Source organism: Hyaena hyaena, unplaced genomic scaffold (genome assembly GCF_003009895.1).
Source record: "Hyaena hyaena isolate Hyena2069 unplaced genomic scaffold, ASM300989v1 scaffold_856, whole genome shotgun sequence".
Classification (NCBI taxonomy): Eukaryota; Metazoa; Chordata; class Mammalia; order Carnivora; family Hyaenidae; genus Hyaena; species Hyaena hyaena.
In genome coordinates, this window is record NW_024081491.1 from 544,463 (window position 1) to 558,449 (window position 13,987).

Genomic DNA, 13,987 nt, shown 5'->3' on the forward strand with positions numbered 1-13,987 from the left:
CTGCCAGGGTTCCGGAGCGATGACGTAACCGTGCGTATGCCAACAGACGCTCTATTCAGAAGGAGCAAATGCCGGAGCCGGTGACTACCGGGCGATTGGCTCTACGCCGGACGAGCCGGGGAGTGGGTTACCCCTCGGAGCATGCGCAGTGGGCCCGCGGCGCGGTCCGTCAGGCACTGCGGTAGGCGCCCTGGAGGCTGGCAGGACCCTGACCCCAAGATGGCGGCGCCCAGCGAAGTGGCCGCGGCTGCCTCCGGCGAGGGTGATGGTGGGGGCAGCGGCTTTGGGTCGTGGCTGGACGGACGGCTGGAGGCGCTGGGAGTGGACCGAGCCGTTTACGGCGCCTACATCCTGGGTGTCCTGCAGGAGGAGGAGGAAGAGGAGAGGCTGGACGCCCTGCAGGGTATCCTCTCTGCTTTCTTGGTGAGAAGCCCGGACACGTTCCTTTAGCTTCCTGGCGGCCCCTGTCAGTACTTCGTACCCCCTTTCCCATACCTTGTGTCCCAGAGGATTAGTGGTCTCACCTGGGAGAGGAATATTCTGAGCTCTGGGCCGCGGGGGAAGAGGGTTGCTCATCAACCAGGATTTGGGGAAGCCAGGGGGTTACAGGTGCATAGAGAAGAGTGTCTTTTATTCCTGGGGACACGGGCCTCTTGGGTGCCTGTGGGTGAGCTGGGTGAATATTCTTCCGAATGCACTGAAATGCCTACATGAGAGTTTTAGCATAGACGCCTAACGACCAATTTCATTCTCATCCATTGACGGTGTTCAAAGAGAAGAGCAAAGTGCTCTGGGTTGTATGTGCTCTTTAAGTGACAGTGCCCAGTGCTACCCCATGACAAAAGCCTGCAGGTAGTACCCTCTTGGTTCTTGTTCTGGAGGCAGGAATAAAGAAAAGGTAAGCAGGTAAGAAGTCTAGGTATAGGTGTAGGCCTAGGCCGGACTGAAGCAAATACTGTGCTTGATCTTTTACAGTATTTAGAAATGCAGTAACCATCCTTGTCTGCTGGCGGAGGTGGGAAATAAGGTCAGAGTTTTATCGTTCCAATTTTTAGTCTGTGTGCTGCCAAACCGAGCATTAAGGTCAGAGTTTTAAAAGGGAGAGAGAAACTTGGCAGGTTCAAGAATCAGAAATGTGTACTTTAATCTGCGTTTAAGGAGTAAATCACCGGATAGTCCACTTTTCCACCCTGACCGTTCTGCTGCCTTCATCTCCACTTAAACTTACTTGGTGGAACCGCAGTTCAATGATTGGGCGTATGGTTGAAATACAATACTAGTGCAGCTGTCCCAGGGCCTCCTGGCAAGGTCCCCTTTTTAGTCCCAGAGTCTGCTCTGGTGAGACTGACCTATAAATGGGAAAGCCTTAACACAGCTTGTGATGCATCTCATAAGTTCGGTGGAGATAAAACACTATGTAGTAAATTCTTCTCCTGGACCCTGACCTAGCAGGTTGCTGGGGGGTCGCAGGGGGGAAGAATATAAGGCAAGCAGTTTAAGTTAGTTTTTATTTCCAGTTGGGAAGTTTCTAAAGACTCCAGGAAAAGAGGTTGAAGTACCTTAGATACTCATTGGTACTAGCTCCTTGACCTCTTCTATTCATGGTGTCATTATTTGGAACTGCATGTCTGCTGATAAAGGCCGGCATGAATTTACCTTAGACAATTAGCAGCCTCTTGGTGGAAGAGAGAAAAATTATGAAGAAACGTGTTTGGTTCTTTATATCTGCTGCTTATTTACATAAACTGCAGAAGACAGGCTCATTTTTTTTAAAGGGCTCCATATTTAAAATAAATTTTTTTTACATTTATTTATTTTTGAAAGACAGAGCAGAAGTTGGAGAGGGGCAGAAAGAGAAGGAGAAAGAGAATCCAATGCAGGTTCTGAGCTGTCGGCACAGAGCCCCATGTGGGGCTCGAACTCACAAACTCAGGTGAGATCATGACCTGAGCCGAAGTTGGATGCTTAACCAACTGAGCCACCCAGGCGCCCCAAGACACACTCATTTTTAAGGGTGGGTTCTCACTCTCTGCCTGATTCACACACCATTCTTCATTCTCTCTTGGTTTTCCCAAGCCTCTTATAAAGGAAATGACTTGGGGAAGAATTGGCCAGGAATTCTATGGTGAGGCAGGGGTCCTGTTCATGAAATAACCTAGAAGGAACTTTAAAGAGCAGCAAAGCCAATGAATATGAAAACACATAATTCAAGGTGCTGCTTGCTTTTTGTCAGGCTGTATATAAAAGCCCCTGATTATTGTATCAAATCCCTTTCTAGGAAAGACAAAAGACATAGCTAAATCAGTCACCAGATTGGGCTCAGATTCAATGTTAGGAATTAAGAAGTTTGTCAGCAGCAAATGGAGTTAAGATTCAAGGACGGTGTCTATTGTCAGGAGCAAGTAGCAGTTACTAATAAAAGCTTTCTGTTATCCTTTTTAAAATTCTTTCTGATAGCTTTTATATTGATTGATTGATTCATCGAGTTTTTATTGATGGATTAGTCTCTGCCAGGCATTGCCCTAAGTGCTGGGGGTACCTCAGGGAACAAAACAGAAAACCCTGTCACTTCTTATGAGGTGACATTCTAGCAGGGAAAAAAAATCAGTAAATTATATAGGATGCTAGAAAATCCTAAGTGCTGGGAAAAAAAGGAACATTGTAAGGGGATCAGAAGTGGAGTGGAAGGGTGAGTTGTAGTTTTAGGTAGGATTATTACGTTGATGGGGGCATTACATTTTACGGCAGCTGTTTCTATACCAGCCTTCTAAATTGTCAGTGTCTTGTGACCAGGGACCATTTCTCATTCATTTCTTATCACTCATCTTCGTGCCTTCAACATGGCAGGCACTGTCTGGATAAATAAATGAACAAATTTATGAATGAACTACTTTGGTCCCGGTGAAGCCTGGGAACATGAACCACCTTGTCCTCCAAAAGCATCTTTTCTCTTTTGCTTCTCTACTCCTTTTCCTCCTCCCCCCACCCCCTTTGCTTTTCCTGCTGGGGTCCCGTGAACTAAAGAAACTGTGGACCAAAGAAGTTCTGTATGTTTGGCGTGAGTGCCAAAAAGGATGCAGGGTAGAGGATGTAATCCTTTGTTGGGTACAAAGGAAGGAAATCCAAACTAGTGTCGCCTGCCTGGCTTATTCCGTAGAGCGTGTTGTCTCTTGGTCTCAGGGTTGTGAGTTTGAGCCCCATGTTTGGGCATAGAGATTACTTTTTTTTTTTTCCCCGTAGGAGAGAGAGAGAGAGAGTGTGAGCAGGGGAGGGTCAGAGAGAGAGGGAGACACAGACTCTGAAATAGGCTCCAGGCTCTGAGCTGGCGGTCAGCACAGAGCCCGACGCGGGGCTCGAACCCACGAACCGCGAGATCATGACCTAAGCGAAAGTCAGACGCTTAACCGACTAAGCCACCCAGGCGCCCCGAGATTACTTTTAAAAAACAGTAAAATCTTTAAAAAAGGTTGTGTTCTGTCTCTCTTCGCTTTCTTTGAGAGATGGTATAATGGTTGAGAACATGGGCTCAGAGCTAGACTGCTTGGGTTCAGATCCTTTTTAATCCACTTATTAATGACCTTGGGGAAGTTCCTTAACCTCTGTGCCTTGGTTTCCACATCCGTAAACTGAGAATGGTACTTACATCTTGGGATTGTTTTAAGAATTAAGAGTTCTTATGTGAAGTACTTAGAACAGGGCACATGCAAGTACTTAGTAAATGTGAACTCTGACAACTCATTTTGAAAAATAGAACGTGAAAATGGTGAAGCGGCCATAATGAGAATGGAGGGAAATACTTATATCTCTTGAAATGCCTATTCTTTTCCAAGCATAGAATATCCCCAAGCAAGAGTAGGGACTTTATACACATTCTCATTCATCCTTCCTAAAATCCTGGGAAGATGTGAAGCTTGGAAAGTTAAGAATCTTGTTCATTGGCCTGAGTTTGACTTTAAGTATGTCTAACACCAAAGCCAACATCCTTTTTCTTATATCGTGGTAAGGAAGATTGATTGGCATGCACGATATGTGTGCTTGTGTAAAATGAGCAAAGGGATGGTTGGATAAGAGACCATCTACTCATTTATCACCTAAGGAGGTGGAGTCAGCAAGGTCACGGATATGTTCCAGCATGAAAGTTGATGAACCTTGGAGAAGGTACAGAGTTGAGTGTAGCAGCCACGAAAGACTTCACAGAGGTCAGTTTTGATTCAGGCAACAGGTGTTTGCTCCAAAAGCATGAGGAAGACTGTCCTGAACTATTGGGAATCCTTTCCCCTGGCGCTTGGCAGGATGCAGTGGGTGCTCTTGACCTAGCAGGTATGGATTCTGGGACTCAGACACAAGATTACTTCTGTGTCCAGAGCCTCGGAGCAGAAACATACTATTTGTTCTGTGGCGCCCTCCCCCCCTCCCCAGAACCTCCCTGTGACCTCTCATCGCCAGCAGGGCAAGCCGTGCCCTGTGCATGGACTTTGTTCAGGCCGAGGACCCTCAGAAAATTAATTGGTCTACTTCTCCAACTAGGAAGAAGATTCTCTTCTTAACATCTGCAAGGAGATTGTGGAACGATGGTCGGAAAGTCAGAACGTTGTCACCAAAGTGAAAAAAGAAGGTAGAGTTGGGAGTTTGTCTAAACTGCGGCACCTTTTCCAACGGCCTTTACCATAGAGCTGTCAGTGAGAGAATTTTGAGTTTTCTCCATTTTCTAGTCCTTTTGCCCAAGATAATTTAAATTGGCAAACACCCGGCAGCTTACTGGAACTTTTTAACTGGACGTTGGTTTCCTTTTCTTTTTTTACAGTTTTCCACCCCATCTGACCACAACCCCCTGCATTGTGGCTTCTGCTTTCTTCCTTTTCATCCTCTTTCTATTGCCCCTGGTAGATTTTCACGGCAAGTGTGGGGCCAGCTATATTTTCCCCACCTCCTACCTTTTCGGTATTCTCATTTCATAACAATTGTGATTGATGTTTTGCTTCATTTTGCTAAATTTGTCACCCCTTAAAATGAAAGAGAAGTAGGTTAATACACTCACTATTACAATGACAGATTAACTGTCAGAAAAAACTGAGATCCTAAAAGCCAAATTTGAATCTATTCTAAACTATCTGCACATCGGTTCTCAGTCTTGGTTGTATGTTAGAATCACTTGATATACTTTTTTTTTTTTTTAATGTTTTATTTATTTCTAGGAGAGAGAGAGAGACAGTGTGAGCAGGGGAGGGTCAGAGAGAGAGGGAGTCACAGACTCTGAAATAGGCTCCAGGCTCTGAGCTGGCAGTCAGCACAGAGCCCGACGCGGGGCTTGAACCCACGAACCGCGAGATCATGACCTAAGCAAAAGTCGGACGCTTAACCGACTAAGCCACCCAGGCGCCCCTCACTTGATATACTTTAAAAAGCACCAGTGTTAGGGCCATACCATGGACTAGTTCTAGAAACATCTTTGAGGTTGGGGCTCAGGTATTGGCACTTTTAAAAAGCTGCGCCAGATGATTCTAATGTGGGTCCAGGCATAAAAACCACTACTGGACACCACTGCCTCCTTTCTTTGAGAATGGATAGCTTAGTTGATTTTGTTGTAAAATAATCTATGGCGTTGCCTGGGTGGCTCAGTCAGTTGAGTGTCCAACTTCAGCTCAGGTCATGATCTTGCGGTTCGAGAGTTCCAGCCCACCTGGGGCTTGCTGCTGTCAGCACAGAGCCTGTTTCAGATCCTTTGTCCCTCCCTCTGCCCCTGCCCTGCTCATGCACGCTCTCTCTCTCTCTCTCTCAAAAGAAAACAAACATTAAAAAAATTACAAATTTCACCTGGCATCATCATCACTACAAAAAGGACCAGCATAAGTTGATTCTAGATTCCTTCTTAGATTTCTGGGTTGAGAGAAAGTTGCATGTTTGAAGCTAAATTTTCTATGGTTCTAATGTAGTGCTTTTCAACTTTTTTTTTTTTTAACGTGTATTTATTTTTGAGAGAGAGCATGTGAGCAAGGGGAGGGGCAGAGAGACAGACACAGGATCCGAAGCAGGTTCTGCGCAGTCAGCGCAGAGTCCAGTGTGGGGCTTGAACTCCACTACTGTGAGATCAGGATTAACCGACTGAGCCACCCAGGCGCCCTGACTTTTCTTTTTTTTTTTTTTAAAAGCAGCAAAATTTCAATTTATAAAACAGGTTGAAAGCAGGGCCACTCTGATTGAAGACAGATACCCGACCTAAAGCCTAGCCTGCGTGGCCTTTCCTTTCTCCTGGGCCCCTGAGGCACCTCCTTTAGCCCCAGGGCCCTAAAGAATCAGCAGATGCGTTGCCTTTTCCTGCAGGCACTGCCTGGGTGGACTCCTCCAGGTGGTTCGGTGCGCTTGTTTTCTCTCACATACAGCCTTGTCCCTCCCTTCCCTTGCTCTGCCCCTCCCCCTCCCAGATGAGGTACAGGCCATTGCCACCCTGATTGAGAAGCAGGCACAGATTGTGGTGAAGCCCAGGATGGTGTCGGAAGAGGAGAAGCAGAGAAAGGCTGCCCTCCTGGCCCAGTATGCTGACGTGACAGATGAAGAAGAATATCCTTTTTGGAGTCTTGGGACCATTCCCTGAGTCTCAAGTCAGAAATGTTTGCTCACTCGCACTGAGCACTGGGAAGTTGCCAATCTCCCCCCTCAGTTTGATGTTACCCTCTAAAATGGCATTGATCTCTGGCCCTTTGTGGCAGTGAGAAGTGATATTGGGATAGTTGGAAACTTCAGTGTGGAAGAAATGATGCCTTAATAATGGGCCATTTATATTGTGTTTCCAGAAACTAAGGTGCAGCTCTACATTTGTATTTGTGTAATACCTTTCTGCCTAGTGCAGTGGCATATGTATAACCCGTCTTCATATCCGTTTCCCAGTTGATGAAGAAACAGAGACAGCAAGAGATGAATGTGTGATCAGAGACACGCATAGATTTAGTGGCAAAACCAGGACTAGAAAACAGATCATTTTGGATGGATTCCCAAATTTGGGGCAGTTTCATTTGAATCTTGATTATGTTTTTAATATTGCATTTAATATTGTATTTAATAATGGAAAGTGAGACCGAATCCCCGACCAGCACAGAAGCGATCTGGAACTTGGGCATTGTGTCAAAGGCAGTTGCCCTTGACAGGGACAGGCTTGGTTCCCTTTAAGTGTGAAATTGTTTAGGAGATGCTTAACTTCCGGGGCCTGCTTCGCTGGGGCGTGTGGTGCCTTATGCAGTGCACATCATACCGGAAACGCTAGTTGTCTCATCACGAGCTTAGGAAATAACTCTCAAGCTCTTTTGGGCCAGCCTGGTCTTCTAGTTTCTCCTAATGTTTCCTCTTGCCGGGGTCAGCAGAGCTAGGGGTCCAGCGACACAGTCTTATTTCTCGGGCTAGAAAAGAATAATGTTTTCAGCAGTGGTTCCCCTGGAGAACTTGTTAAAACCCAGATTGCTGGGTCCCACTCCCCAGTTTTCTGATTTAGTAGGTCCAGTGTGGGGCTCAAGAATGTGCTTTCCTAACAAGTTTCTTGGAAGTTCTGGGAACCATGCTTTCAGAAGCACTTTTATCTTTTTTATTAAGTTTATTTTTTTATTTTGAGAGAGAGAGAGGCACGCACAAGTGGGGAGGGGCGGAGAGAAAGGGAGAGGAACAATGAGTCCCAAGCAGGCCCTGTGCTGTCTGCACAGAGCCCAGCGAGGGGGCTCAAACCAACAAACCGTGAGTTCATGACCTGAGCCAAAATCAAGAGTTGGACACTTAGCTGACTGAGCCACCCAGGTGCCCCTGAAAAGCACTGTTTTGGGAGTCATCTCAATATCCCCTGGCTTCCAGCTCGTGGGGCAGTCCACGCGGACCAGGCTAAGTTTCTTTGCAGCCTCCAGGAGATAAGGATCTTACAGTAGCTCTGAATAATCTTCCCCACGCTGAGATTTTTAAAGGCGACTCTCCTGGGTTTACCCCCGCATCCCCGACAGCGTTTTTCTTCAGCATGCTCTTCCTACCCATCACTTCGTTGAATGTTTTCTGATGTTGGGTTGGGATATGCCAGCCTTTGTTTGCCATCTGACTTTCCTTAACGTCAGTCACCGAAGCAGATGAGAAGGATGATTCAGGTGCCACCACAATGAACATTGGTTCTGATAAATGTATCCTTCTCTGTGTCCATCCCCAAGTGTTTCTCCATTGAGTACTCTTAAGGAACAGCTTTTATGTTGCTGTCATTGCTGGGGCCTCCTTTTTACCAGCAGGAATTTATGTCAGGCCAGCGTGTGAGCCTCGTTTCCCAGACAGCCATAAATGGTCAATCTTAACAACTTTTCCCTGAAGAAAACATGTTACCCTGTACTGTGAAGGGAGGAAGGATTTGTTAACTTATGAATTTCTAAGGGAAAATAAGAATCAGTACTCGCTGTGTAGAGCACTGGGGTTCCCAGTGATGGAAGCAACTAAAATAACAACATTAAAATGTGACTTTGTCCTCAAAGACTTTCTAATTTGTCAGAAAGAGGACTCTAACAGTGAATACTTTTGAGCTAAAACTATGGATAAGTGGAAACAAGTGCTGAGGAAAGTCCCAACAGAATCACTTATGAGAAGCTTCTACCTTTAGAATCCACTTTTTTTGTTTGTTTGCTTGTTCTAAGAACCCACCTTCTTAAAGATGAGAAGTATGGTGGATTATCACAGATGAAGGAGACGTATTTTAAAGCACTGAAGCAATGAAAGTTATGTTTTAAGTTATGGTTTGGTAGTAACAGTTAATTTCGTTCTTTTTTTAAGTTTTGTTTTTTGTTTTTTTAGTAATCTCTACACTCAGCGTGGGGTTTGAACCCACAACCCTGAGATCAGGAGTCATGCGGTCTTCCTTCCGACTGAGCCAGCTAGCCACCCCCATGTTGTTTTTAAAGTCCTAAGAAATGAGGGATAAAATTTTTGGCTAGGTATTTTCTAACTGGTTAAACTTATTTTGTATCGAGGCACCTGGGTGGCTTAGTCGGTTGGGCGTCCAGCTTCAGCTCAGGTCATGATCTCACGGTTCGTGGGTTCAAGCTCCGTGTCGGGCTGTGTGCTGACAGCTAGCTCAGAGCCTGGAGCCTGCTTCGGATTCTGTGTCTCCCTCTGTTTCTGGCCCTCCCCTGCTCATGCTAGCTCTCTCTGTCTCTCTCAGAAATAAATAAGACATTAAAAAAAGGAAAATTTGAAAACAAAAAAACCTAATTTTGTATCTTCTATAAATTCAGAGTTTGTGATTAATTAGAACATGGTTTTTTGCTTAAGCTTCAGTGGTCTAGGAAAAAAGGCATATTGATAAAGTTTAGTAAGGTTAAACAACTTTTTCAAGCATTTTTTTTCCCCAGTGTTTATTTTTGAGAGAGAGAGAGACAGAGCATGAGTCAGGAAGGAGGAGAGAGAGGGGCACAGAGTCCAATGCGGGGCTCGAACCACAAACCGCAAGATCATGATCTGAGACAAAGTCAGACGCGTAACTGACTGAGCCAGCCATTTTTAATAACGCCAAGTATGTAAAAATTTTGCCAGTTACATTAATATTCTTGTTCACTAAAACGAGCCTAGATACTTCCAACAGTATTCTGCCATGATCTGAGTACTTATTCTGGAATGAAATTTCATTTTCATAAAATATTTTAACATTCAAATTTAGAGGAGTCTGAGATTCTTATCCTGAGGATTAGTTTTAAACTTTTGTAATGGTAGTTTCAGGATTTCCCATCAGACCAAAGACAAATGATAAGGATTTTTCTTTTTAAAGATCAGGAACATGTAGAGAGTGAACAGCAAGGATAAGGAAAGAGCGGTAGTTGGGACCCGTGTGACCTGTACCCTAATCCCTTAACTCACCTGTAGCTCTGTTCCGAAACACCAACGTGGAAGATGTCCTCAATGCCCGAAAACTGGAGCGCGACTCCCTTCGGGATGAGTCCCAGAGGAAGAAGGAACAGGACCGGCTGCAGAGGGAGCGGGACAAGCTAGCCAAGCAGGAGCGCAAGGAAAAGGAAAAGAAAAGGACACAAAGAGGGGAGCGGAAGCGGTAACCCTGGTCCACTCTGTTCTTTCTCCTCGTGGACTTGAGCAAAGGGAGAACTGATGGCGCACGTGTGTATTTAAGAGAAATGAGTGGTTTCCCAAGGCATTTCCCTTCTGTTCACACGGTCAAAAGGAAAATCACAAACACTGCTCATTACAAAATGTGCCATGTCTGTGTGGTGTGGGTAATCAGATTATTGTAGTTGGTGTCTGTACCAAAGATCTGGAATGGGGGCAACTTTTATATTTTAATCCTGAGGTCCTGGCTCCTTTTGGCCACTTACGAAGTCTTCCCTCACCTAGGATCAATAACAGAAATAGAAAGCTGACAGTTTTCATCCTGAAGGAGCAGAATCATGACCACTTCTATCCTGAGCTGAAATGTGGGAGCGTAAAGTACTTTGAAAGTTATTATTCACCCCTAAATGTATTGTTTTATGGGTGAAATCGAAAACTAATGAAGAACCCTACCTGGATCCAGATATCATGTTAACATGGCAACGTCCTATGAAAAGAGGAAGAAATTATGTGGTAGATGTTCGAGATTCGAGGGGGAAAATTTTTTAAAGTTTCAGCTTATGGGAGGAGAAGTATCTTTTTAAGTGTAGATAGTCACATATTTTTCCTCATCTAGGCTGCAGTTTTGAAGAAGGATGTGTATTGGGTGGAAGGAGATCATGGTTAGCTAGATTCAGTTTTGATAATCATGAGCCCTCTTGAGCACCAGTAGAGATTTTAATCCTGATCTGCCCTAAAACATGAATATAAAGGCCTGATAATTACAGGTTGAGAGAAACTGCAGGAACTATGTGTTTAAGGAACAAACGCTGGAAATCTCTGCACGAGTGTACGTTGTGGGTGCTTAACAAATTTATTGAGTGAATGGAAAAACCAGGGGAGTCAAAAATGAGCAGGAACTCTGTTTCTACTTTGGTCACAAGCCACATTCAGTTGTAAATCAGGCCTTTCTCGGCCTCAGGCAGCGGACTGTCTAGAAGCAGCTGTCTAGAAGCGGACTGTCTAGAGGCAGCTTCCTGACATGACAGAAAGGTATTTGATACCGGAGGTTGGCAAACTAGAGCAGGCAAGCAAATTTGGCCCAGTCTGTTTTTATATAATGCAAGTCAATAACGAATATTGCATTTTTGAAGGGTTGCGAAAGAAGGAACAGGTGATTTTATGGCCCGTGAAGCCTAAAATGTTTACCGTCTGACCCTTCAGAGAAAAGTTTGCCAACCTGTTTTATACTATTAACTATGAGGTTAACAAAAATTTTTACCTTTGTGCAGAAGGTAAAAAGCATGGTTAAGGAAAAGATACGTCCCCTCTATACACTCCTATAACCGTGGCATTGCATTTTAAAATAAAGTCACCACCTTTTAAAAAAATAAACTATTTAAATCACTGATTTTCTGATTTATTCTGATTCCTTCCAGCTATCCGTGGAAATGATTGTGTGAATAGTCACTTAGGAATGTGTTGAATTTTGCTCTATATTTTATTTTGATTAGTCCAATATGCTCTTTTAGTAGTAGAACCTTTTCCTAGAATCAAATTCTCTGCCTCGGTTTTCTTTTCTGTGAGGTTAGGTATTAGATCAGAAAAATTACTTTTATATTTTTGTAAGTCAGTAAATTGGCTTTGAAGGCCTTGGAAGTACTTTGGGAGTCTTAGACCTCTATGGCAGCAGCAGTAGGCTGTGGCTACAGATATGGTGTGAAAAACCCTACTTTATTAACCCTTATTTTGGATTTTTGGTTTATTCTCATCTTGACTTTGGTCTTTGCAGCAGAGTCAGGTTATATCCATGAACCCCTGAAGGGTACTTGCTTTAGTTATGATAGTAGCCAGTTCTGTGATTCTATTATGTATCTTATAGTTAGGTATGTACTTGAACTAATGTTTAAATAGGAAAAAAGGGTCAGCTCATTAGGCTTTGAGTAAGGTTATCCATTTAATTCAGGTGCTGATAAATCCTTTATGTCTAAAATGATCAATATTGCAAAGGGCAAATTTTATTTTATTTAAAAACATTTTTTCAACGTTTTATTTCTGAGAGACAGCGTGAGCAGGGGAGGGTCAGAGAGAGAGAGACACAGAATCGAAGCAGGCTCCAGGCTCTGAGCTGTCAGCACACAGCCCGACACGGGGCTCAAACCCACAGGCCATGAGATCATGACCTGAGCCGAAGTCGGATGCAGACTGAGCCACCCAGATGCCCCTGCAAAGGGCAAATTTTAAACAACCTTATCTTTTCTGGTATGATTGACATTTTAGGCCAAAATCAGGATTTCAGTCATAATATTAATCCCCAACCCTCTAAAACTTTATAAAGTAGATTATCAAGTGGGAAGGACACTGATATAATTCAAGGTAATTTTCAACCACTTTTATATAAATTGCTTTGTCTATTAAAAGAAATGAAGTATGTCAAATTCTTTTGGATTAGAAATAATGGGAGCATCAGTTTCACTACAGATTATGTGTGATGTTAATTTTTATGTTCTCATAGACTGTAATTCAGAAGTACAGTATGTAAGAACCATCCACTAGAGAGTATTCCACAGAAGGGGATAACCAACTAATTTGAAAATCATCTGCAGGGTAATACAAAATTTCAAATAATTTTTGTTTGGTTTTTATGAATGGACTAGTGTTTCATTTCTGACCACGGTCACATAAAAACTTACCCAGAATTTTTATTTTGGTTTGCCTGGAATAGTATAAAGGCAAAGGAAAAATTTCATCTTTGAAGGAGGTGAGGTCCAGTGCAAGAATATCTGAATGGCATTGGTTTGTCTACCAATATTCTTGTTGATGAAACTTAAAACTCAGCTCCAGTTCTTATCAGTGAAATGAAATTTGATTGGTTTTCTGACCTTTGTGATACTTAAGGTTAGAAACTAATAGAGATGTAAAAAAATGAAACCTAATACTTTCAACAAAGTAATTTATTAATTTTTTCCTGAGAGACTAAATTCAGTACAATATTCAGTACAGTTTTCATAACATCCAACATGTCTTATGTCAAACTTAACCACTTTCTATGCAGTGACTGTGGTGAGTGATCTATTTTATTTGACTACCCTCAATGTAATTCATTTGGGTAGTTCTAAAGCATATCAGTGATCAAAATGTTTCTCCCTACAGTTACTCCTGCATTCTCAATCAGTTTCTTCCGCACATCATCTAAAGAAAATTTATGTGGTGTGATTACACTTTTTAATACCAGGATTTCTAAAACTAAGAAAAACACCAACATTTAAAACATCAGTGTTTCTAGTCACGGATAGTTCAATTAAATTTCATCAGTACATTATATTATAGTTTAACTCATGCTAGCAATGTTAAAACCCAAGATCTTCTGAGTCACATAATACCAACATTTCATATTAATGAATAAATTACTCGGGTTTCCTACAAAGATATTAAGTGATGAGAAACAGAAAAAGCCAAGCTTTCAAGAGCTCTTTTAAAAAAAATACAGAAGCAAACTAATGAACACAACTACAAAAAATATATACTAACCAATTACAAACTAAAGAGTAACCTTAAAAAAATACATTTTAGAACTTTGTGATACCCTCATAAAATGCTCATAAGGGTATTAAAACAATAGTCATTATTTTAGTTACTGTGCATCAAGTCTAAAAGATCCAGATAAAGGCAATGTTTTGTTTTGATTCAATTTAAATACTTTAAAACTGGAAATATTTAATAATTGATAGTATAATTAAATTTTAAGGAATATACACAAATGATTTGAACAGGTTTTATATTCAGTAACTTGCATGGTTTTTACACTGGCACTTTTATCACTAATTTAGGAGAATCAGATGCATTTCCCTCCATATACTTAGGCACTAAGATTTCAAATTTATAAATATGGTAGTATTTGTAAATATTAAATTTTTACATGAATATTGGGTTCATTCTTGTT

At 42.6% G+C, this 13,987-nt stretch overlaps 2 protein-coding genes across 5 annotated transcripts in view; one reads left to right on the forward strand and one right to left on the reverse strand.

Annotated features, from left to right (window-relative positions):
* DBF4B (DBF4 zinc finger B) overlaps window positions 1–114 on the reverse strand; it is a 41,830-nt gene extending 41,716 nt beyond the window's left edge. Inside the window, exon 1 of the mRNA XM_039220025.1 lies at window positions 1–114. The gene's annotated coding sequence lies outside the window, so the exon portion shown is untranslated.
* Window positions 104–13,987, forward strand: part of CCDC43 (coiled-coil domain containing 43) — a 15,338-nt gene continuing 1,454 nt past the window's right edge. Inside the window, exons 1-6 of one of the 4 annotated variants that reach the window (XR_005526001.1) lie at window positions 114–423; window positions 4,528–4,615; window positions 6,423–6,558; window positions 8,089–8,147; window positions 9,868–10,116; window positions 12,560–12,651. Coding sequence is in view for 2 of the 4 variants with exons in the window: in XM_039220028.1 (XP_039075959.1) it covers window positions 142–423; window positions 4,528–4,615; window positions 6,423–6,558; window positions 8,089–8,147; window positions 9,868–10,055 (753 nt within the window). In the remaining 2 variants the exon portion in view is untranslated. Of the gene's footprint in view, window positions 424–4,527; window positions 4,616–6,422; window positions 6,559–8,088; window positions 8,148–9,867; window positions 11,456–12,559; window positions 12,652–13,987 lie in introns of those variants that run through there. The other 3 variants (XR_005526000.1, XM_039220028.1, XM_039220029.1) reach the window with 3 other exon arrangements.